The sequence below is a fragment of the Andrena cerasifolii genome, chromosome 11 (genome assembly GCF_050908995.1).
Source record: "Andrena cerasifolii isolate SP2316 chromosome 11, iyAndCera1_principal, whole genome shotgun sequence".
NCBI lineage: Eukaryota > Metazoa > Arthropoda > Insecta > Hymenoptera > Andrenidae > Andrena > Andrena cerasifolii.
This window is the reverse complement of record NC_135128.1, coordinates 1,310,411-1,336,546: the sequence shown is the minus strand read 5'-3', so window position 1 is coordinate 1,336,546 and position 26,136 is coordinate 1,310,411. Positions and strand designations below refer to the sequence as shown.

Below are 26,136 nucleotides of genomic sequence, written 5' to 3'. Positions count from 1 at the left end.
GTGCCGTCTTTAATAATTTTAGGCATTCTTCAGTCTGACAATGAGTTAATCCGTATATTGCTCTGTCGGTGGGTAGTACAAATGGCTTCGGACCCGCACGTAGGTAGGGTGGACCGGGTCGAATCGGATCACAGGGCGAACCGGAACAAAATAAGAATTTAGTCCATATTTCTTACATCGCGATAGAAATGAGCATTCCGATCGTTCGTAGTACCTCGTCTCTATCCCCCGCACCTACCACAAAAGCCCGTTAATTGTTTTAAATCATTGTTTAGAGCTGGCATACGTTTTCAGTGACATGGACGCGTGCGAACGTTACAATTCTGGTCCGAATCTAACCTACGTAATCTGCAATTTCTTATTTGAAATAAAAAGTAAGCTTGGAAATTCCAATGTGTTTATTGTTATTAGTTTGCACGATGTCCAAGTTTAGTATTTGATGTATTTTAGACTATTATATCATAATATGTTTATGTAATCTACACCCTTTGAAATACTTATATATGGGGCTAATCGGATCACGTTATTTGGGGTGAATCGGATCACTTTATTTTCATTTGAGTATTTTTATGATTATAAATATGATAATTGTTTATATACAGATGATTAGTATGTACATAAAAAAGAGAAATCAGGAATCATGGTGTCCAAAAATAATAAAAGAATCTGTTATAAAAATTAAATTTAGAGAATTGACGAAAAAAAATAAATAAATTAATGGTCTTAAGAAGATGGCATTGTATTTACTCTAGTGAAAAATTAATTCGTCCACTTTCAGAAGATTATCTGAGAAGAGTGTTGCCACGAGAATTGTGCTGATAGAGGCGGGAAAAACACGGCAATATCCTTCCGATCTGTGTTCTAAGTAGTGTCACATGACTTCACTGTCATTAAATTAGATTTGTTTAAGTTGATTCTAAAGATTTTGTTATGAAAATTTCAGTCTTTTTTAGAAATTTATGGGTTATCCGATTCGCCCCAAGTTTCGGGACCAATCGGATATTTCTCACTTTTTGTTTTTTTGTTTGCAGAAGAAACACTTTTATGTTTAATTTTATTTTCTATTATTAATCTTAAAGCCAAAGGTGTACTGGTCACGAATATGTAATAAAAAATTTGTTTTTTAATGTTTGACCAGTATTTTTTTACCGTCAAACACAAAGTGATCCGATTCGCCCCGGTCTACCCTACTCGTGTTAATCGCCGCGCCGACTCGCGGGACAATGTGGTCATAAACGGCGACCAAACAACGCTCTGGCCGAACAGCCTGATTAATTTTTGGGAATCAGGTGTGGCATTTTCCTCCACTAACAAAATAATAAGGTGCTCCTATGTTAGATCGAAAAATGTTTCCCTGACGATGGAGTAGGAAACGAAATTACTCTGAAGATGTACCAGTACGCCTCGCGGTGAAACACAGGAAGAAACGGGGTAGTCCGCTGCTTACGCGTGGTCCTCCTTTCAAATTAAAGACGGATTCCTTATCGCTCGAGTATAAACACGCGTTGGAATATCAAAACAGAAGCACGCATTGACGTATTCCGCGAATTTGAAGTCCGATTGGTCCGTACCTAACCAGTCTGCCCTGCATCCCTCCCAAACGGACACTCTCTTGAAGAGGCCCTCTTCACAGCAATATCTCCTCCCCGAGACCGACCTTCTCTCGCACGGAATACGTCAACACGTGCTTTTGTTATGAAATTCGGGCGTGTGTTTATACTCGAGAGATAAGGGATCCGTCTTTAATTTGAAGGGAGGACCATGCAGGCGGGATCAGCAGGCTACGCTTTTTCTTCCTGTTTCTCTCCGCGAGGTGTATTGATGTTGGATAATACTGTTTAATTGCTATATTGGTGGCATCATTCTCACATCTGACATATTTGGGTAAAATCTGAACTGGCTACCTTGTGGCACTAAACGAAAACTTTGGATGGACAAACATGGACAAATCATGGGCAGTCATTTCCCACTGACGAATCATTAAAAAGTTTTCATGGAGGTGTTGGTGCAAACTTTTTTATTTCTTTATAACTTTTTTTTGACGGGTGGACAAACCAAAATTTTTATTGGACAAACGAATGCCATCGTTGTTTTATAAAAATTCGCATTTGGGGGCGCCAACTTCACAGACCTCGAATCGTCGGCTCATTTCGTCCTCGAGAATCTATATGTACATATACATATGTACAGACTGTATTGCACAGGGTGATTCTGAAGCAACGCCTGTCAAAGAGGCTGGCTAGCACCACGTGGCGAAGTCAACCCCCCGTAGTGCCTCACCGAATTTTATGGCTTTCGACCCGCGGTTGAAATATTATTAAGAAGTAAGAAATGCCAAGAATTTCCGCATTTCTCATCAGATCTTTGCGAAAACAATGTCAATCGATTTCTTATGTTTCGCCGATGAAAGTAACACTAAGAACGATGTGATTCAGACCATAATGAACGAAATTCCATGAAAAATTGATTTTCATAATTTCAAGCTAACTTCGTTAAAAATAGCCTGATTTACATGACATTTGGTATGAATTTCATTGGGAAAACGTAAGGAAACCATCGGTGTCACTTCCATATCGATACGATAAACAATAACAATTTGTTTTTTCTGAAACAGGTATGCCAACCGTTAGAATGCACCCTTTCAAGTGCTCGAACCCAACTGGGACCTTGAACACGGTACCTGAGGCTGAGGATCCGCCGCGACGGATCGCGTCTAGGCAATCCTATGATTAAGGTCTGCGCACACATATCAGTTCCGTGTCAGTTCCGTGTCAGTTCCGTGGTCATAAAAGGTATCGGTTGCTTGCTTTGGAGTGGAACAGCGCACACTTGTCCGTATCAGGGATGTCAGTAGATGTCAGTGTGGAACCCGTATCCGTTCAGTGAAACTAAAATTTGGTTGCCAACGATATTTGGGCATTAGCACTGACGGAGTCCTGACATCACTTGAAAGGCACCTTTTTTTATGACCGTGAAAGGTTTTCGGGTCGAAGCTCTCGAACAATGCGCTTCGAGGGTCCTATACTCTAGAGTCATAAAGACAGTAGGCCACTCAGTAATGAAAATGGGAATTTCTATAATTAATATTAGATCTCCATACAAGTACCACCAATGGATTGCTGGAGTTTTTGCAATGAAAATGATACCAAAGACGATACAATTCTGATCATTTTTAATGATTGTAATGAAAAGAGTTTTGTATTTGAATTTGCGCGGTATAGGTATAGGGTATGATCGGATGCATGAATGCTGGGTGTTAGGGAAATGGAGCTGAATGGGCGTTTCAACAGAACGTGCAAACTTAGAGCTCTTTCACACGTCGATTCTCGTATCGCGATACTGATTTTGTCTACTCCGCAAACGTCGTCCGCACGATACTTTTTGTCTGAAGTCGACAGATGAAACATGGAAACGGATGGACTCTATCACACGGCGCGGGGCGAAACATGTATCGCGATACGTGTCGATCATTTGTTCTTCAATAAAAAATATCTTCTCGTGCCACACACATTTTTGGTGGAGATTAAAGCGTTATCTATTTGGATTTTACACAAAATATGTAGTAAAAAACGAGCGAAGAGGAAGCATTGGGTTCATCCCATAAACAGCAAGGGAACTTTTCATGTATTATTTCATGAACTTCTAAATGATAGTCAGGCTTGCAGACACAACTGAATTGGGACAGACCGGGCCAGAGTAGGCCTCCTACACAGTTGTCAGTGAAATTAGGGACACTGTACGGACACGGAACGGACATCGTACGGATACGAAACTGACCCGGAACTGATATATGTGCGCAAACTTTTCGATACAAGGGCCGAGGGAACGATTGCGTTCCACGTTGCGGGTTTAAAGCTCCTATAGCTCTGGGAGTTCTACGAAATTCGCCTTAATATTTTAGGGACATACAGGATCATCCCTGGTAGGGATTTCCCTGGCAACCCTGTGCTATACTACCCATTTCTTTGTTTTAGCTCTGAAACAATTTTCTTCTGTTCTGTCTACTTACAAGTTAGTATTCGGTGTAACATAATAACGTACTCGCATTTGTGTTTAAATAATATGCACGAAGTATTACTTAAACACAAATACGAGTACATTATTCTGTTACCCCGAATACTAACTTGTAAGTAGAGAGAACAGAAGAAAATTGTTTATTAAAAATAATACACAAACATAATACAAGACATCAACTGAGCGATCGATAGTTTGGTGTGACCGAAAACGTGCACAACCTCCAGATGCTTTACCCCCCCCCCCCCTCTCCTCCGGAGAAACAAATGACGATAACTGGTAAGGTCGGAGATTGTCGCAGTTAATTTAAATCAGAACTTCATCTGCGACCTTTAACCTTTACTTTAAAAAAAATCGAAATTTGAACCCGTTTAATAGGTACACGACTATTATTCGCTCAAAAAAAGAAAAGCATATATAGGTCTTGTTATTTTTATCTACCACAGTTGTACAAATATTTCAAAAGTAATGCAATTAATATAAATATGAATTTCGAGCATATTAGATAATACCAACATTCACAGATTATCTTGTTACATTGACAATAAATCGTAAAATAATTTTCAGTTTTACCTGAAAAATCGCTTTTCTAAACGCTATTAAGTTTCAAGTTGCATATCTCTTAGAAAATTGCAGATTAAAAATGGATTTTAACGGAAAAACATGCTCTGACATTTCATAAATGAAGTACACTACATAGATTCTTAAAATAAAACAAAAATTTACGTTTGGCCATGATTTCGAACAAACTCGCCACTGTATGATGCTGTTTGTTAGATATTTTGATAAATTACAATTAAATATATTCATTTCATACTTTAGTCATCACAGGCCACTTGTCTCTTTTTTGGAGTATGAATCTATGGAAACTTCGCAATAATAAAGCAAAATGTTCAATAAATTATTTATACTCATTGAGAATTACCTCACAAACCTAACACATTTCTTACCCGGTATATGTAGATTTTGCATAAGTAAGTTTCACTTCTGTATTGTGTAGTGTAAAATACACTTGTTTTTTAAACGACGAATCACGTCACTTAGCAAACTAATCCTTCTAGCCTCTCAAAAAGAAGTCATATCGTTTGAACGAATTCTAAAAATTTTATGCGATTTTAAAAGTTGTGAAGTTCCTTTCGTCCCCCACTGTATATACCCCACAACATTTTCAGGAAATCTGCTTGTCACAACTTTCACTTTTTCCAAGCAGAAAAAATGTTCATATTTAACTAGAATTTTTTTTCTACATTCAAGAAAATAAAAGTTTCTTATTTACCGAAAAATGTGTGGAATAAAAGTTTTAGTTAAAACACTGCATTTTATAACAGTTTTCTCGGAACAGAAAAGATAACAATCATAAAATTACAGTTATTTCATAATTAATTAAACATTTTAACAGTTTCATTCGACCCCTAGTAAAAACAGTTTTACATTGATATACATTAATGATATTGGAGAGGCCAAAAAGTTTTCTCCTATTATTTAAACAAAAAATTTAGTTGGTTTTGGTGTACACATTGAATATCTCTCCGGCCTCCTGAGTCCATTTTCAAAATTTTCGTGCATGAATCTGGAGAAAATCGCAGTCGTATATTAACTGAAATGCCATATGAAGGAGAACCAGAAGAGCTTTTGGCTAACTTAATATTTCATGTACTTCCAATGACTGTATTACACTCCATTCCATATAAGAGCAGTTCTACACCCCTACCGATTTGCGATCGATCTGCGCAGCTCCCACGGATCTGATACACGCGATTGGTCGTAGCACTTTCCCTGCTGGTTTCCTACCAATCAACAGTGTATCCCTGCGCGGTTCAATGTAAAAACAATTCATTCCGAAACCACTAAAACCGGACACTGGCTTTTTTGGACATATACCAAGAATTTTAACTGATCGCATCATGTTCAACTGACGGAAATGCGATTACTCACGGAATTCGGACAATTTGGCAAACTCTCGTGAGAAATCGTTGGAACAGTGAATAGTTTGAAACAAATTGTTCTTCTTAGAATGAAAAAAATAGTGCCGATGAGATGTTCCCATAAGAACATATCACGAGTAGAAAATAAAATGAAAAATAAATTTCAGAAACTGTGTCTAAATAAATAAATAACTTAAGCTAAATAAAACAATTATTAAATTAAATAATACAGTAACTAATAAATAAAGATAATAAAATAAAGATTAAAAAGAAAGGAATAAAATAAGTAATCAACAAATTAAGACCATAAATTCTGCTTGTTACTACAAAGTATAACTTTTTACGAAATATTTCAACAAAATGGGAATTGCATAATTAGGAAATTGTTTAAATCCATTTATGAATCATAGTGTTGCAGAATAAGGATTCAAATCTTCAAGATAGTTAAACCGAATATTACTCCCTACATTCAACAAAACTATGCCTGTAGGGAAACTCAAAATAGTTTCGTTACATAAGAGTAAGCAATCCTAACGAATGTAAAATATTCTTTTAAGTGTGAATTGATGTATTTAGAACATTCTGCGAAACCTTTCGTATTACATAACACTTCACATGTATGAACTTCCTACTTTGCACCCACTGAATCATCGTAAAAATGTGCCCACTCTTCACATCCTGAAGAAATTAAAAATTCCTGAAACTTTATTCTTACAAAGTTCTTAAAATTAGTTCAATTCACACAGGCGATCAACCAAGTAAAAGAAAGTTCAAGAATGTCGTATAACCATTATGTAGAAAAAGTATAGGTAATAGAATAAATACATTTTGGCTATTTCTAAAGTGTTTAGTCCTATAATGCTAGTATGTTTAAAATTTATACAAATTTATATCGTGAAGTACACGTTATTGACACCATGTTTATGAAGAACTTTTTAACTTCGTTTCGCATTCTCAAGCACCACCCTTAAGAAACCCATGTGTTTTTAAGACATTTCTAAGACAACACACATAAGGGACTACCTAAATGACTTTGAAATTAATTCCAAATAATTATAATTCAAGTGTTCTATTTATTCTTACAGATTCAATACGACACGGTTAGCCGTAGTTAAAGCTATGGATGATGAGATAATTGCTGGAAACCAAAACAATAAAAGAACAATGACACTAAACGTCAGTGGATTGTGGGATGTTGTTCCACGATTGGATCATTACAGGTGCGTATATCATTACGTTACGAAATATTACTCACGTAACTGATCATACAAACGAAAGTTGGTGATTCTACATGACAAAATAAATTAAAGAAAATGTAAAAAAAATTCCTACGAAACTTTGTTTTCGAGAAAAATAAGTTTTTTATTTGTGGGGTTGTCGAATATATCATGTATAGTGATGATATAGCGAACATTAAACATTTACGATAAAAAATTACTATAGCATTTGAAACATTAACAACGCAAAATACTACATTGGAAAACGTTCCTAGAAATTTATTATAAAGGCCACAATATGTGCAGTGTAACGTTCTCGAACGAGACGTTGCCGTTAGTTACAGGAGATTCCACAAGTAGAGCGGTTTACTTGTAGAATAGTGGAATTGGTTCGGGTGGCGTGCGATAAAGAAATGAATTTCACGAACACGAGTCCTTCTTTTAACAATAATTAAGAAAAATGGTTTATTCAAAAAGTTATGGTACGAATATAAATTATAATAAAACGAAAATGGTTACGTAACGACGCGTTGGTCGGTAAAACAAACTACTGTTTGATTTTCGCTCGCGACGCTAGGTCAGTATAATTGGTAGAACGCAAAATTAACTAACTTAAATATCGTTTTGTTTGTTCGTTCAACAAAAGTGGAATTTGACGTTTAGCCGAAAGGAAATAGAATCTGACGCTTGTTCGAAAAGAAATATAATTTGACGCTTAGTCCCATAGAAATAATATCTGACGCTTAGTCGAAAAGAAATAGAATCTGATAATTGGTCGAAACAGAGCGCATTGATTGATATAGAAAAACAAAGGTCACGACACTAAGTCGTTATAGTATAGCACAGAGAGAATGACACTTTGGTCGATTCGAATGTCAAGTTGAGAGTAAAGAGAGTTCCTTCTCTGGGATTGAATAGCTTCCAGTTGCCTATCAGCTGGTCCACGCTTTCTAGGATGGGAGCCAAGGTGCCTCTTTCAAAGCGGCCTCAGTTGTAGATTCAACGTTGCTTAGGTGCCTAGTCGAGCTGCCTAAGATGATAGCCAAGGTGCCTAGTCGGACTGCCTCAGTTGTAGAATGTGAAATTGAGTGGAATATAGTATGGAACCCAGGGTGCCTCTTTCAAAGCGGTCTTGGGCAGAGGAAGGTGAATTTAGTCGAGGTGTCGGTTCAAGCGCCTCGGAGAGAAGGTATCGAATACTGGATGGTCTCTAGGACGATCTCTCTGAAAGATCTCTGGAAGATCTCTAGAAGATCTCTTGGATTGTCTCTGCTGACTGCTGCTGGCGGGCCTATATTTATACCATCCGTAGAACTTGGCCCGCACTAATCACTTGTCGCGCTTTACGCGCACCAATTAGCTTTTCGTATTTGGTTTATGCCAATCAGGCGTTACACTCGCGTTTCGCTAGGTGTTCGGAACGATCGTACATTGTTGCGCATGCGTACTCGATCCATTCACAGTCCGCACTCGGTTCACTCGCTCGGTTGAATGACACTGCGCATGCGTCCACTTCGCTTAGTTCGTTCACTGGTCGCTAGAGCGCGTTCATTCGTACGCGTGCTCGCGTCTTATTGCTAATACAAAATGTTTTAGGTATAATATAACAATATAAGGATAATGAGAATTAGTATACATATAAAAGAAAAAGAAAAATTTATGGTGGCTCGTTGCGGAACGTTACAGCAGTAAAATCAATAACATTTTCAACCAATTTTTTACTCCTTACAAACTGTTTAAAATGCGAACGATCTGCTTCTTGTGTTGATAATCGACTATTGAATAGAATTAATGTGAACAAAAATATGAGATATGAAAATCGATCTGCGAAATCCGTCGAGTCGGGACACAATCAAGTACACACGTACTCGACAAAAATTTGAAGTCATATTTCTCGGAAATAAAATCTTGTACCTATGCAAAATTTTATTTTTTATTTTCAAATCATTTTTTTATGTGAAATCACCACCATTCTGTTCCTACCACTAGTTAAATGACACCCTATATATTGCAAGAAATACAGTTTGTATTATTTAAGTTAGGAAACTATTAATCACGTTTATTTGACATCTGCCCTTTAAGCGTTTAATCATTTGTGAGATACCAGAAATCAGAATTTCGTGGTTTGGCTTTTAGTGTTGCGCTATTTAATTATGTTGAAATGTTTTATGAATGATAGAGTAGTGGGGGTTGTAGGAATAGTTTCGATTATCTTTAGACGTATTTTAACATTAAAGAGAATTTATTTTTCACTAGCAATAGGATACCTTGAATACAATTTGGTAATCTGACATCCTCATCACTTTAAATATATCAACCTACCAGAAATAGTACAATACAAAAATATCTGAGGTATTCTACAAACAGGTCTGGAAATCCAATATCTGTTGATGTTCACAATTAGAAACTCTGTGTGTGTACACTAAAGGTGAAAATATTAAAGGAAGGCGGAGAAACTTTTTTGCATTTGATTTGAATTATTTAGTGAACAGATCAAAGATTATACAATACTAGGAAAAATGAGCAATACATTTTTAAGAGTAGAAATTCTTTCCTCTTCAGACACTAAGTTGAATTTGTAATATAATAGTAGATAATATTATTATTAGTAATAGTGATACTAGTAGTAATACAATAAGCTGTAGGTATAGTAATATAACTTAGAAATAATTATTTAACAGTTTTCCTGAAAACATGAATCCAGATATACATAAAGCTCTACAGATAATAACGTGACAGTGAACAGTAGGGCGGAGCGGAAAATTTAAATTTAAATTTTCAGTTGGCCTGGGTGCGGGATAGTTGTCTTTTGATTAACCAAACAGAACTGTAAACAAAATTGGAAAAATATTCATGTCTGCAGGTTTCTTTTTTTCCTAAATAATCATATAATCATTTTTAGGAGAAAAAGAAACCTGCAGACATGAATATTTTTCCAAAATTTTTTTACGGTTGTGTTTGGTTAATCAAAAGACAACTATCCCGCACCCAGGCCAACTGAAAATTCAAATTAAAATTTTTGCCTATACATATAGTATCGCTCCGGCCTAAGGTACAGTGACTGTGCTCCCCACGTGCCTCGTTCCAGTTCCACGTATCACTATCCAACAGCCATTTTGATCTCTAACATTCAATAGCCGTATCTTATAGACTTGTGTGCGCTGAACACGAATCCGCAAACCGTTTGTCGTCATCATCCTCAGCTTTCGAGAAATTCGATTTTGAAGAAAAAATGCAAATATTCAAATTTGAATGTATTTTGCGTCGAAAGAGTAATAGTTATTCGGTTACTTTTACCGTGAAATTATTCTATGAACCCTCACGAACACATCGATATAAGTTATTATTGACTTATAAACATTTAAATATGTTTAACCAATGATCAAAGGGAAAAGGACACCCGAAATACACCAATTTTTGAAGATATCTTTCTATATAATTCAAAAATGAAGGGTCTAGGAGAAAATCTGACCATTCCACGCGATGCAGCAGACATTTTTCCTCCGGAAAACATTAACAGAAGTGATAAAAAAATATATTAAAAAAAAATTTATGTTAACCAATTTTATTAAAAATGTAGTAAAAACTAAATTGAAATGCACTAAAAACTAAAAAATAATTCTTCTGTTGTACTACAATTTCGATGGTGATATACTACAAATGCCTGCAAAGTTTTAGTTTTACTATTCGTACATACGTGACGGATCATTTCTCGATAAATTGTGTATTTTCGGTAATCGCGATGCGACTAGCGTCCCGAACGCAGCGGCTTTTTGTCGTTTTCGTAAAGAACGCGAGTGGCTGAATTCAAGTCGTTTGGATTTGTGGTTATGGGTTATATTTATTGATGACTGGGTAATTTTTCACCCGCTCGGGGTTAATTCTTTTTTAAAAATATTGTATTGTCATCAAAGTACGCATGCCTGCAAAGTTTCAAGATAATTGGATAGTTGGAAGTGGATTAAATTTGAGTTGCCAGATTTTAACCATACATACAAACATACAAACATACAAACATACAAACATACAAACATACAAACATACAAACATACAAACATACAAACATACAAACATACAAACATACAAACATACAAACATACAAACATACAAACATACAAACACACAAACATACAAATATGCTAACATGCAAACATACAAACATACACACATACAAACATGCAACATGCAAACATGCAAACATGCAAACATGCAAACATGCAAACATACAAACACACAAACATACAAACATACAAAGAAAGAAAGATATAAACAGAGGATCGAAGCTGAATATTAAAAAAAATCGTTTAAAAACATTATTTGTTTTCAATACAGAAACGAAAGAGTTTGGCAAAAGGCGCTAGGGGCGTCAAATAGCACTGCACTGTCCGCGGAGAACATTTGCCTCCATATTGGTTTTAAGCAATAAGAAGTGCTTTAAGATGAACATACTTTTACGTTATATTACACGCATCAGAACGCAACAGAAACGAAACCGTTATATATTCTGCGTTTGTCAACATTTTGGCATTTTTCACTAAAATTGTGAAAAATTAAGGCGAGGTTCAGAACAGAAGATATTAACCGATCGAGCTGAAATGTTACACATGTATTCTTGTCACGGGTGGGCAAGTTTTCCGCACTACTACGATGCGGTCCGACGAAAAAGTGTTTTTCGCTGCACCCTAGTGGGTACCCTGGTTATTGGACGACGTAGGTACTTTTGGTTATTGGCATAAGGATTAACAAAAAATTATATTTTTAAATATTTATTGAAGGATTTATCTTAATTCAAGTGTTCCAACTATCTTCAAATTCATACATACTTATATTCGAATTCAGGGTTAACTAACTGGTGGTTCGTGGGCTACCGGGGGCACCTCCGCCTTGCTGCCACGCTGAACGGCCCCCCTCCATACCGACTCTGACCATCGCAGTCAAAAAGAGCAGGAAAGAAAGGGGAATCGACTGAGATCGTCAGAGTCTGATCGGTATGGAGTAGAGCTATTCAAGTACTCGGAAACCTGACTCGGCTCAAAAAACCGAGCCGAGTCAGGTACCCGAAAGAACCGAGCGGCTCGGATACGACCGAGTACCTGAATTTGTCCAAGCGGCCCGAAAGAAACCGGGCGGATTGGATAGAACCAAGCGGATTGAATTTTTCCAAGCGGCCCGAAAGAAACCGGGCGGCTTGGAAAGAAAGCGAGCGGGCCGTAAGAAACCGGGTGGCTTGGAAAGAAACAAGTGCACACTGACGAAAATGCCCGAAAACCTGGCCAAAAGTCATAATTCCAATTGTAGAGTAAATTGTTGAAATATTTTATTGTAATATGACTCCAAGATGGTAAACATGTAATTTTTTAACGTCAAATATTTAATTTGTTGTCCTGATTAAAATTATAATTCTTAAAAATATTACAAATTTTGTGATTCACATTTATCAGTCAAATAGTTACAGAATCATTACTATAACATTTATATGTGTGTATAAATTTTTTAACATTATTATTATTATTATTATTATATATATATATATGTCACGTTATAGACATAACATTACAACATTAAAAACCATACCTAATTTTAATTTTAACTTTTTTCTTCATTTTCAAACATTTCGAAACAAATAGTACCACTCACGGATATGTAAAGACTGAACTGAGCGGAAATTATACTCGTGTCAGTGTGCACATAAACGCTGATATTTGCCAAAGTGGCAAAGAGGGGCAAAATTCTGCAACGGCGCCTTATTATGCATACCTACCTTGAGTTTCAATTTACAAAAAAGAACGATGCAACATCTCGTGGCATTATCAACTTTTTGCTTAACAATAGACAAAAAATGTATATGTTGTCAATACTCATTTATATCAGCTTTCAGATAGTCCGCATTCAAAACAAAAATAGTACATGTGATCCTACATCATGATATATACCACTTACTTTGATAGGTATACCGGATAATTTGAAAATAAATTTTAAAGTAGCGCGTTAAATTTCGATCGTCAACTTTGAACTGATATATCTTCAAAAGGGCTGCAGTTATAAAATTTCAATTAACGGGAAATTGTGCACAGATAGGTTATCAACGAATTGCACTAATTAGATTTGGCAAATAAAAATCTTTGTATTTGGAATTTTCGCCAGGTTTTCGGGCACTTTCGCCAGTGTGCGCTTGTTTCTTTCCAAGCCACCCGGTTTCTTACGACCCGCTCGCTTTCTTTCCAAGTCGCCCGGTTTCTTGCGGGCCGCTTGGAGAAATTCAAGTACTCGGTTCTATCCGAGCCGCTTGGTTCTTTCGGGTACATGGCTCGGCTTGGAAACCGAGTTCCGAATTGGTTCGGATTTCAAGCTACCCGAATATTCAAGTACTCGTACAGCTCTAGTATGGAGGGGGGCCGTTCAGCGTGGCAGCAAGGCGGAGGTGCCCCCGGTGGCTCGCGAGCCACCAGTTAGTCAACCCTGATATAGAATATGTATCAAATGTACCTATAGGAATCAGGTGTCAAATTAGAATCTAATTTATCGAATTAAGATAATGAATCACAGTTCCATAACATATCAAAGTCAAGAATACAGTTTTACTGTTTTATTATGCTGCGTTTATAATTGATTTGATACCCGGTGATTTACATAACCGTTACAGATAACGACAATTCCACGAAACAATACAAATAAAATGGAATAGCGGAGGTTGCTATTGCATTCCTTAATTTTCGTTGTTTGCAAGATTTCTTTGTAATTTTTTAAAGTTAAAGTTCAAATCGCCACGGTATAATGTTATTCGATTAAACTGAAATTTTACACGTCACTATTTTAGATCAAATGAAACAAAATTAGGGGGAGGGGTCCCACGGAATATTTGATTTTTTTTACTTAGTAAATAAGTGGCACCCTAATAGACTCGAAAACTGAAATTGAAAAATTTACAAAAAGTGTTGCAAAAGTGTTAAAAAAGAATTGATCAATTTTGTTTTGGAAAAGCTCAATACAATACATTTTTTTACATTTTGCTTTTTGACAAGACATAAAGACCATTGTCGGTGTTTTATACGAGATTTCTAAAATGTTTCAATTGAACTCGAAAGAGTATTGAACGTTAACTAAGGAAGGGTATAAGGCATGTGGAGTAAACAGTGAATAGTTATTGACAATGAGTTATGTATGTATGTAAACAATATATGTTACGCAAAAAAATCCAAAATGCCGAAACGTCAGTGAAAGTTATCACACGGCAAGGCTATCTTGAATCATCAATAATTCAAACAATTACAATAGATGATTTACTAATGAAATTATGTGATGTGTTTATTAGAGCAGTTGGGCTGTTCTTTAAATAAAAATAAAAATAAAAATTTACGATTGTGAGAAAATTGTATAACTATATTTATACAAATTGTTTAATTGTTTAATTTAAAACTCTGACAATATGAGTTTACGTTTATTATTTTGCGTTTTTAAATAATTCTTATTCATCGACACCTTGATCTTGCCTCGCCAGGCCAAATATTTGACTGAAAGCACCTTTATGTACTTGCAGCTCATTTTGATTTCACATTTTTTTTTGTTTTGTACTTATTATTATCTTCTATTTTTTTATGTATTTGATTTCATGTATTTGGCGTATTTTTTTTACTTTTTTGAAGTTTTTTATGGGGATCTCACTTCTTTTTACAAAGATAATTTGCATAGTAGGGAATGACTTCAGATAATTTTTAATATTATATTTATTATTATCTTCTATTTTTTGTAATTTATTTGATAATACTCTTTTCAGTCCTCGACTTTTTCATGTACTTAGCGTATTTTTTTTTACTTTTTTTGAAGTTTTTTATGGGGATTATCTTTACCTCTTTTTCACTTCGGTTCTTCGTCTTCTCCCCTTTTCTCTACGTAGGTTTATGTATAAAATGTTTCCACTGTCACCTTACCTTACCTCAGAGTTACTTTATCACTAACAATTGGGAACTAATGGATCAATTTCGATGCAGTTTTTTTAACGTGCAGCATAATAATGAATGGTCGGATGCAATAAGGGGACTAGCGCTCGAAAATGTTTATCCAATCATTAATATTCGAGCTAAAAATTGTTAACGAAATATTTCTCATCGTCCAAAATCAATATTTCATTAAACATAAATTGCAATAACATGAGGGAATATCAACGGATCGTTATGAGTCTTAAAATATAATTTCAGAAAACTCTAGCAAAGCCGCAAAGTGTATGTTAAAAAATGTAATAATATTTAATTAAAAAGTAATACTGGTTGTTGGTTTCAAGTCGTTTGAATTTGTAGTTATGGGTTATATTTATGATTATCTTGTGTTTGAGACTGCATTTTGGTTGTAATTCAATGGTACAACGATACATATTTGTAAAAACACGTGGCATCCCAAATTTTGACAACCTACCTTATTTGACACTCGTCAGGTTATAACCTGACTGTAAGCTGTCAAAATTTGGAGTAGATTGTAACATGTACTTGGCGTCGAGACGCTACCGCGTCTCTAGATTATATCACCTTTTTCTAAAAATATTAGAAGTTTGAAACTTTATTTAGCCATGTTCGCCATGTATTCAACTATCTGCCAGCGGCAGTGGTCGCGATGGAAACACCGGTTCTCGTTCAATCACCAAAGTTAAGCATCGTGGGGCGCGAACCGGGGAAGGATGGATGGGGGTGACCGTTTTTCTCCTGGTGCGTCGCTTGCTGCTAGCAACCATACGGGTAGGTTTCCCCGGTTGAGAACGTATATACAGGGTCATCCGTTAAAACTGCAACCTATGCGCGCACGAACAGACGAAAATGGCAACACCGCATTGCAGACGCATTCCACTACAACCATACACCGGCCCGGCGTTCGGAGGGTTGCCAGCGACCGCTGGACAGCGGTGATGCCCAAGCTTCGAAAATTTTTACGATGGTTTCTTTCAAATTAACGTCGCTAAGAGCGTTTCGAAATTTCCCGGCTCGGGTTGAAGAATTTGGGGCCTTTTTCGTATAACTTTTGAACTATAAAAGATATCGGAATGCAATTTGCGCCGAAAAATGAGGAAAAATTATTCCCTCTTAATGATGGATAATTTAAAATATTTTACGTTTACTTAATTTTTCTTTAATCAATTTTTTACCATAATTGTTATGAAAAGCTTTTGCAAACTGTTTATTTGATACTGTATTTAATGTTTTTTTTTTAAATTCATAGTGTTGCTAAACAATAAGGTAATTGTTTCTGTATCATAACTTTCAGAAATTGAGAAATTAAATTTTTATTCAATTATGTGTTAGCTCTGCAGACCTAAGAATCTATTGTTCTGGTTTCTTTTTTATTATTTTATCCTTATTGCAGTGCATACCTAGATCAGACGTAAGGGGTAACGAATGGGACGTGTTTTTGATTGTAGCGGTGTTTGAATTTCTTTCTGCAATTTTTGTGTCTGAATGTTTTAGCTACTCAACGCCACGCCTATACCGGCTTCCGTTAATGTCATTTTTTGGAACGATGCGCCATTATTGTGGCTTTTACACGCAGGTGGCGAAAAATCTCTCCATACATGGGTATAGCGCCGCGGTGAATCTTGTCGTAGCTAAAATTGTTTAAATTAAGACGGGTACGAGACCAGTCGACATTATTTTCAAACCTCGTTACAGTAATCTGGGGTGCGAGTGGTAAACCGATCATAAAAGCGGAGCACTCGTCTCGCTTACCTGGGCCCGGAAATTCCGCACAGTTCTTTGCGATGTTAATTTGAAAGAGACCATCCTAAAATTTTTGAAGCTCGGGCATCACTGCAGCCCTTCGAACGCCGGGCCGGTGAATAGTTGTAGTGAAATGCGTCCGTGAGGCGGTGTTGCCATTTCGTCTGTTCGTGCGCGCGTAGGTTGCAGTTTTAACGGATGACCATGTAATTCGTGACCGTTATGGCCTACCCAATAGCAAAAATTCCTTACGATGATCCAATCCACCCTGTGGCCTGGACGGTGGTTTTCTAGAAAGAGATTAAATGCTCACTCCATTTTGCTTGGTTTCAATGCTGCTATAGAGGAAACTCTGAGCTGCAGCGCGTCAGTTGGACCTTAAATAAACCGACACTATCTGTATTCAACCATCTTATTAGGGGAAACTCGGACAAAACCGGGTACTTGGGTAAAATCGGGATGTACTATTAGTTTTTAAACTGCCTTAAATTTTCCCACGTTGTTGCAGCGTTATTTTATCAACAAAAGATGATCGTGTTATAAGCGTTCTTACTAAGGTTATATCGTCTTGTGTGTTTTTGAAGGCTCCATTGAGCTATAAAAATACTTGGAGAGTGAACAGAGCAATGGCGGCCGGTCCGAGAAAGAGGGAAGATAACGGGTGAACCTATCTCTGTCTTACAACAGGCTATGGATGTATATTAGTCCAGTGAAATTAGACGGAAATCTGCCCAATCTACGGAATAATTCCCACCAAGCTAAATTTTGGTATGGGCCATTATTTGGTCGTTTTAAACAATATGTCAAAAGTCCCCATCGATCCAACCGCCGCTAAAATTTTTACAGAGGGTTGAAAAAAACAACTGTTTTCGCGAGTATCTCGTTATCTAGCAGTTTTGCAACAAAATAGTTATTATACAATTTATAGCTTAGGAAATTCTCTACAGAAAAGATGCTATGAGTTTTTTTCGTAGGAGTAATGAGAACGTCAGCATCGCCTTGAGCGTGTTTCACGTTGATGTTGCCAGCTTCCAATATTTGAGACAGCAAAGCAATGAACTCTTTTCTTTCTATTCGCTCTACACGTGCTACATCCATTGATGCTGACGTTCTCATTACTCCTACGGAAAAAATTCATACCACCTTTTTTGTAGAGAATTTCCTATGCTATAAATGGTATAATAACTATTTTGTCCCAAAACTGCTGGATAACGAGATTCGCGAAAAAACAGTTGTTTTTTTAAACACTGTAAAATTTTTAGCGGCGGTCGGATCGATGGGGACTTTTGACATATTGTTTAAAACGACCAAATAAAGGCTCGTACCAAAATTTAGCTTGGTGGGATTTATTCCGAAGACAGATCCTAATTTCACTGGACTATAGTGCATGTGAGTGAAGTTACCCGCGCACAACATACATATATAACACAGATAGTACAGATAGAGAGGGATAATAGGAAAAAGAAGGATAGGTGACCCGTTATCTTCTATTTCCCTCGGAACGCTGTCGCCGCTACTTCTTCCCACTGCTGTTCACTGTCCAGGTATTTTTATAGCTCAATGAAAGGCTCTGATCCAATTTCGATCATCAAGAAACTTCAAACACTTTTGACAGTGTTCAGGTATATACTTTTTGGTGTGAACTATGTCAATTGTTGCATATTACAGTGTAAATAATTAAAAGGTTTATTTTTCTTCGCCATGGTATTGTTGATAATTCGTAATATTTACAAAATTGTATGCTGGGGCAAAACCGTACGGGGTAAAACCGGGTACCCGGTTTTGAACAAAATGTGTAAAACAAAGAAACGAAAAAGAGGAAGTTATTAAAACTAAATCTTAATAAAAAAACAACAACTAAAAACATAGAAACCCACAAAATTAAACAAAATACCGAAGGATAATGATAATAGTGGTAATGAAAACGGTGAAGACATTTGCGTTTATGTCCAAGAATCATATAGTTCAGCGAAGTTCCGGTGGGCGGTCCGAAGACGCTAGCATCTATAGCGTCTTGTAAGTGCTGCATGGAAGGGGGCGCTCGAAGCCAATGAAGCGACGGGCATGCCACGGATAGGGAAAACTCTAGTAGTGTGCGTGTAGGCTCATACCCTTAAGGTGAAATTCCACGGCTCGTGGCTCGCGGACTCGCGCTCACCACGCCGTCTCGCCGAACCTGGGCAAGCCGAGCCGACGCGCCGAGCACGCGCCGTGGAACTTCACCTTTAGGGCTTAAGGGCACACTGCAAGAGTTTTCCCTATCCGTGGCATGCCCGCCGCTTCATTGGCTTCGAGCACCCCCTTCCACGCAGCACATAGAAGACGCTATGGATGCTAGCGCCCTCGGACCGCCCACCTGATCTTCGCTTATATAGTTCATCGAAATTGAATGAAGGTTGGGTGGAGTTTACAGCTTGTTCTAACTGGTTGAGGGACCGAAGAATTGGACGAGTTTCATTGTTATAAGTGCTAGGGCCAGTATCTAGTATGGTACCCGGTTTTACTCAGGGCATGGGATAAAATCGTAAAAACGAATCATATTTTAAATCATTATTTTTTTGTATTTTCATTTTATTAAAACAGTTGGATATGTACTATTATTTAAAAAAAATAGTTTATTCTAATGAATCGCAATTGCAATTTCTTTTTTACTTAACAATATCAAAGTTATGAGATTTTATTCTTAACATCCCGATTTTGCCCCGGTCTCCCCTATATTTTACTGATTTTATTGATTTTAAAAGTTTTAAATGTTTAAGAATACTGTTAAGTTAAACTGATTGAAGATTCAAAAGATATTAAAGAAATTTAAATGACATTTTGCAAAAGACTTTCAGTTACAAAAAATGTAGTCTCTGAGAATTAAAAGACGGAATTCAATCGAATTTGACAAAAAAAAAACTTTGCCTAGTTCTACTAAAACCTTCAAAAAGTATACGAAGAACATTATATAAATATCTTACCTCTTTAATTAATCCTTAATTACCAATGCTGTCAAAAACTATATGGATATATTTAATTCGCGTTCATTACCCCATTCAAAACATTAAACTGATTCTAATAAATGAATTAAACCAACTGAAAATTACAATCGATTTCTACTCTACATTTTTTCAAATGTTAAATTAACGACAGATTAGAGTCATAAAACTCATAAGTTAGAAAGTTTGAGCAGCACTTGATTAACTCGATGTTTCGACATCGAGGACATTAACGATCTCTCCCATCTGGTTCATCAATTTCTCCTAATTTAATTAACTCTATTACCCTCACCAATACTATTACACTAAGTCACAGGAACGTCTCTGTTTGCAGATTGAGTCGCCGTGCTAAGAGGCCATCGTTGAGCACCCTGCACGAAGGAAATCTTATAAAGGTAAGATTACCACACCCTATGGACATTCGTCGTGCCACCCTTGCCCCTTCTAATATCGTCGAATGCATTAAAAAGCATCGTTTAATAGCCAAGGCCCGTGTTTACGGCTTAAAATAACTTTCCATCGGCTTAGTAATTCGATGCAAGCGTAAAGATATCGAATCTTATGCCATGCCGCCATTGCAGTCAAAGGCTTAGGCTATGGTATTATCCGAAATTACATTTAGAAAGTGATTTATAACAACATTATAACATTATAAAAAGAATTGATTTAAGCAGTACATGGAAAAGTGGGTTCGTTTTTTCGTGTAGAATTTCTAATCAATGTTTGAATGATTAATTCAAAATCTTGACCCTGGAAGATTTCTAAATGACACAATGAGAGAAATTGTTAGTTCATTACAATATTTGGTTATGAGATGCGGTAGTTGCGATTTAACGAGAGAAAACACATTCTATGTGCAGGAATAGGTAATAATACTGCATAACGAAGGAAGTTCTCCACATGGTCCACCAATATTTAACGAGTTTTAAACGAGATTTTCCAGAATGATAGAACTTGAGGTGCTGAAGCTATTGCTATACCCATAATTTTCAGTGCAGATGATTGACAGTTTATGAGATATTTAATGTTAAAGTTTGACGTGTCCTTATATAGTGTAGTATAAGGATTCTCTTTAACGATGGCTCGGTAGGTTGTATGTAAATTATCCGTTTAATGTTTAGAAATAACGTAAAAGCGTATGAGCAAAATTCATAAGTGTAAGTGTCTTCTGTACCTCGTCTGCGCCCACGCGGACCGCTTAATTTGGCACACTACGTCACTGACAATGAGCCATCGTTCATGAGAATCCGTATGCCAAACGGTAGTAGGTACAGTGCCTAGCCGAGATATAGTGACTTATGTGTGAAGTCCCTCAGCGGGGTCTTACCCGACACCCTGCTGGTTACTGGCCGCTAAACATGCCCTCCTACTACCTCTTGCAGGACTGTATTTAGAGAAGACCAGGACAAAACCGGGGCCCTAACAGAAAATAAAACAGAAATTGAAGATACGCTTTATCATTATTAAAAGACGTCAATTAAGCTTTGCTACTGGCTATTAAAAATTTTAATAATATTAAACCGTCTTCAATTTCTGTTTTATTTTCTGTTAGGGCCCCAGTTTTGTCAGGTCTTCTGTAAATACGGTCCTGCAAGAGGTTGTAGGGGAGCACGTTTAGCAGCCAGTACCCAGCAGGGTGTCGGGTAGGACCCCGCTGAGGGGCTTCGCGCCTAAGTCACTATATCTCGGATAGGCACTATAGTTATATCAACTAGAGATGCAGATGTCACGTGTACGACGTGTAGTTAATACATCTGTGTTCTAATCCGTGTACTTCTTAATACACGGATACACGTGTGTCGCAATATACGGTTTCACGTGTATTAACATATATCCATATTTTATTAGGTGTCATTATTTATATATAACTAAATAACCGGATGTTTAGGTTTTACGCAAATAATTTGCGATAGATAGGTACAGACATAATTTACTAGGTTGCAGGTGAAAATAAAAAAAACCTCATGATTTTGGTTAATTAAGTTTAATCTATTAATCGTTTGTTTTGACGTAAGAAGGCTAAGTTGTTAATACTTTCAGGGAGTAAACAGTTTCTTTTTTTCTGCTACAATACTTCCAGCACTTGAAAAACATCGTTCCGACATCGCCGAGGTTGCTGGTATCGTTAAATATTTTTTTGGCAACTTTGGAAATCGCCCGGGTATTTATTTGTTCTAGCCTTCCACCTGCCAAATGGATCTAGAAATAAGTTTTCTTCGTTCCATATTGTCCATAACGGAACTCTGCCTTTCAATATTTTCTACAGCAGTGTACGAGTTTCGCTTCATAGCATCCATTGTTTAATTAACCGACTTCAAAAAGGAGAAGGTTATAGATTCGACCCGTATGTATTTTTTTTTTATGTTTTTCCCCGCATAATTTCTCAGCATATGGACCAATTCTGATAATTTTTTTTTATTCGGAAGCGGGCAATGCCCCGGTGGTCCCATCATACACTGCATCAATATTGGCCCAATATTTTGCCAGTTCTGGTTAATAATAGATACAGACTATAGACATCTAATTATTATTATTTTACGTACGTACGCGCATATCTCCTCAGCATGTTCTGTCAATATATATCAAACTAAAAACTAAAAAAAAAATTTTAAAAATTAGAACCGACTTCAAACAAATAAAAATACACTAAAAAGTAAAAAATAATGTTTTCCCTTATTTAATCTAAGACTCTCATATTTTTTAAGTCGGCGCCAGATTTACACAGTGCAAATGATGAGGCACCGACTTAAAAAATATGACAGCCTTGAAAAAAAACAGATCATTTCAAGGACGACTGGTAAAGTAACTAACGATTAAACTATGTTTTCGTTTGACGTAATTGCTAATCCTTACGTGGAAATGTTCGCGTCAATAGTCAATATTCGTATCACTGTGCCAACATAGGATGTTTCAGAACCGTAAGAAGAAACTTAACTTCCTATAGTGCACAAGAAAGAGAATGAACGATTTCTAAACAGATTTTGAAACTGTTTCAAGCTTTTCAGATAAATCATTCATTTGTAGCAACGCCTCAAGGTCGATGCTGAAAGTAACATAACGTTTAAAGTTAAATTAACAAAATTGTTCCCATGTAAGTATTTGGTAATACTTCTCAATGCTTAATTCGATCTTTATTTTTTCCAGTACTGTCACTTATTTTATTTTCAGTAGATTTCATTATTAACCATTTTATTTTAATTCGCATTAACACCTACAACAAGCTACAACATTTATTTAAGAATTTATCGGAACATGAATTTTTTATTGCATTTTTATTTCTAAAATTAGAACAGGCAAAGTCTGAAACAGTGAAAATATCTTTTTCGAAAATAAGTAACGCTAACAATGGTAAAGTAATTATGAATCTTATTTGATAAAAGAGCAACGGTAACCCAAATTATTGATAAGTTTATTACAAATAAAAAGATGTTCTTACATCACTATTTCGTAAAGTGGTCGCGTATTTAGATTTTAACTTTGTCAAACATAGTTCGAAATTTATATTTTAACAAACTACGTGCACAAGCAATTTAATTTATTTAACTCCCAAAAGCAAAACAAAAAATCATCTTACAATTAGATATATCATTCAAGATTTGTGAAAACTTAAAAACCGAAACTTCCGCAAAATGTGTGTATTAAAACTGACAAGGCAATTAGCTGACAAAGTTTGTAACTTGAGAGTGTCAAATAAAACTTCAAAAAGCTTTCACCCTCGACAAGAACGATCGAAGTCAAACGAGAACTATGAGGGAGACAGTACCTATATTAAATTTGCACAGCAGTAAATACCAGCTGCGAAGGAAATTAAAAAAAAAAGTATTAATCTCTAAACGTCCCCCCTTCTCCAAGATTACTACAATAAGTTAATATAAGCCACGAAGTAAAATATTCTTATAAAAGTATCAATTTGAAATTCTAATGGAATTAATGAGCTGTTCCATTTTTTTTTTCACTTTTGAATGCAATCATCAGGAAAAAAAGAACAATTTATTATTTTGCGAGGTCAATGCATGTATATATCGGGACTCATAAATTTCTTCACGAAAGACCATTACTTCCATTTATCTGGATCGTATAGCAACGTGCGTTAGAAAAGGAGCACATTTCATTTGTCTTGCGATTACTAGCACTCTGCTCTTTCTGACTACGAAAAACAGAATGTTTCGATTTTGGTCTCGAAAAGTAGTACAAAATGAGCTGCAAGTACATAAAGGTGCTTTCAGTCAAATACTTGGCCTGGCAAGGCAAGGTATTCTCAGATCATCAATACCCATACCTTCCCTCTGACAATATGAGTACATTTTCATTATATCTTTCCTCTCACAAGCTTTCAGATAATTTGTCAATTTAAAACTCTGACAATATGAGTATACGTTTATTATTTTGCGTTTTTAAATAATTCTTATTCATCGACACCTTGACCTTGCCACGCCAGGCCAAGTATTTGACTGAAAATACCTTTATGTACTTGCAGCTTATTTTGATTTCACATCTTTTTTCTACTTTGTAATTATTATTATCTTCTATTTTTGTGATTTATTTGATAATACTCTATTCCGTCCTCGACTTTTTCATGTACTTGACGTATTTAAAATATGTACAACAGTTTACAACCTTCTTTCTTTTAAACCATTTTTTAGAATTCTCCAAAGAATGAATCTAAATAAATTGTATTGTATTCGAGTGCTAATCCATACATTAGTGTAGAGAAATACATATTTTTTACAGTAAATATGGCGTACCTTGAATTTTAAGTTTATTAAATATTCTAATTAATCCTACCTTTAACATTTATTAAATATGTAAATTATGTTATACGTAATTAGTAGATTGGCGGAAATGGTTTAAATTTGAGTTTTCCGATATGAAGCAAACAGAGGATCGAAGCTGAATAAAATCGTTTTAATAAAATCGTTTTAATAAAATCATTTAATTAATATAATACCATGCCCCAATTAATTTTTTCTCCTTTAAATTATACATTTTTCTAAATTCAAAATAAAATTCGATTTTGTATATACATATTTCCTAAAGCTCCAAAATAAAATTATACATGAAAATGTGCTTATTACATTTGCTCGTGCAGCATGGTTACTTTCTCTTTCTCTTCTACTTCGATTATCTGTAAATATATAAAAGCCACATTTTAGTTACAACTTAACGTAGAACTTATAGAAAAAGAGTGGCCTATTGTTATAGTAAATGTAGAGACTACATAATGTGTCCAAAGGAAGTGACAGCGTATGGCAGAAGGTCTTGTTGCGGGAAATTTAAATGCTAACGGTGATTTAGCAAAAATGAACGAAGTGATCTAATATATTTTTAACGCACAATGACTATAATAAAATTAATAATATTAATAAAATTAATTTAGTATATTTATTGGTGAATTGAAATATTGTTATTGGGAATCTAAAAAAATAATAAATTAATGAATAGCGTGGCAACTGTGGATTTTATTAAAGTATTACGAATGTATTTCACAAAAGATTGAAAAGCATCAAGGAAGATGTGTTTTCAGCGTACTTTCTTCACTAATGTGACTTGCTCTACATTGCAAGCAGTCCACCATAATCTATTTTCTCAATTCTTAATGCTATGCTAATTTGACAAATTTTGTCGATTTACCTTATTTGACAGATTACCAGAAACTTGCGCAAAAGTAGATGCTTCTCTGTTGAACCTTCTCCGGACAACTTCCAAGTCTGTGCGCCTCCTTCGTTTCTATCCAAGCCTGTGGGTCCCCTTCATTTCTACAAGATCCATAAAAACTCTAAATTAAAAATAGTTTGCTGGTATAAAAATATCTGACAATTTATATGCAATTTGTTATAATATATTATTCTGTACGTACATGGTACAAATTTTCAGAAACTTATGCGAAAGAAGATGCTTATCTGTTGAACCTTCCCCGGACAACCTTCAACTCTGCGACTCTACATAAAAAATCTATTAAAAGAAATTGGCGACTTACCTTGTTAATTGACACAATAATTCAGTCTCCTATGTATTGTAAAAACTCCTGACGTTTCAAATTTGGACAACTTACCTTATTTGACACTTGGCAGGTTATGATGGATTGATACTTGGTAGGTTATAATTCAATAGTATATAGGTGTGTATACAATGACGGACGACGATCCCTGCCGAATAATCCCGAGAGTCGACGAACGAAAGATGTGTTAGTGAAGGTGTGCGTGTCACGCGTTGACGAAAATTTTGCTTGAAGAATCAGAAGAAAAATATTACCGTTTCCGACTGATCCATGAGATGATATTACGATATCTCTATCATGCGT

At 35.9% G+C, this 26,136-nt stretch overlaps 1 protein-coding gene across 4 annotated transcripts in view; it reads left to right on the top strand.

The window, feature by feature from the left end:
* Nkcc (sodium potassium chloride cotransporter) overlaps nucleotides 1-26,136 on the top strand; it is a 146,658-nt gene that overhangs the window by 75,847 nt on the left and 44,675 nt on the right. For all 4 annotated transcript variants that reach the window (XR_013086687.1, XM_076822744.1, XM_076822746.1 and 1 more), the window contains exons 2-3: nucleotides 7,025-7,159; nucleotides 20,170-20,230. Coding sequence is in view for 3 of the 4 variants with exons in the window: in XM_076822744.1 (XP_076678859.1) it covers nucleotides 7,025-7,159; nucleotides 20,170-20,230 (196 nt within the window). In the remaining variant the exon portion in view is untranslated. The remainder of the gene's footprint in view (nucleotides 1-7,024; nucleotides 7,160-20,169; nucleotides 20,231-26,136) is intronic.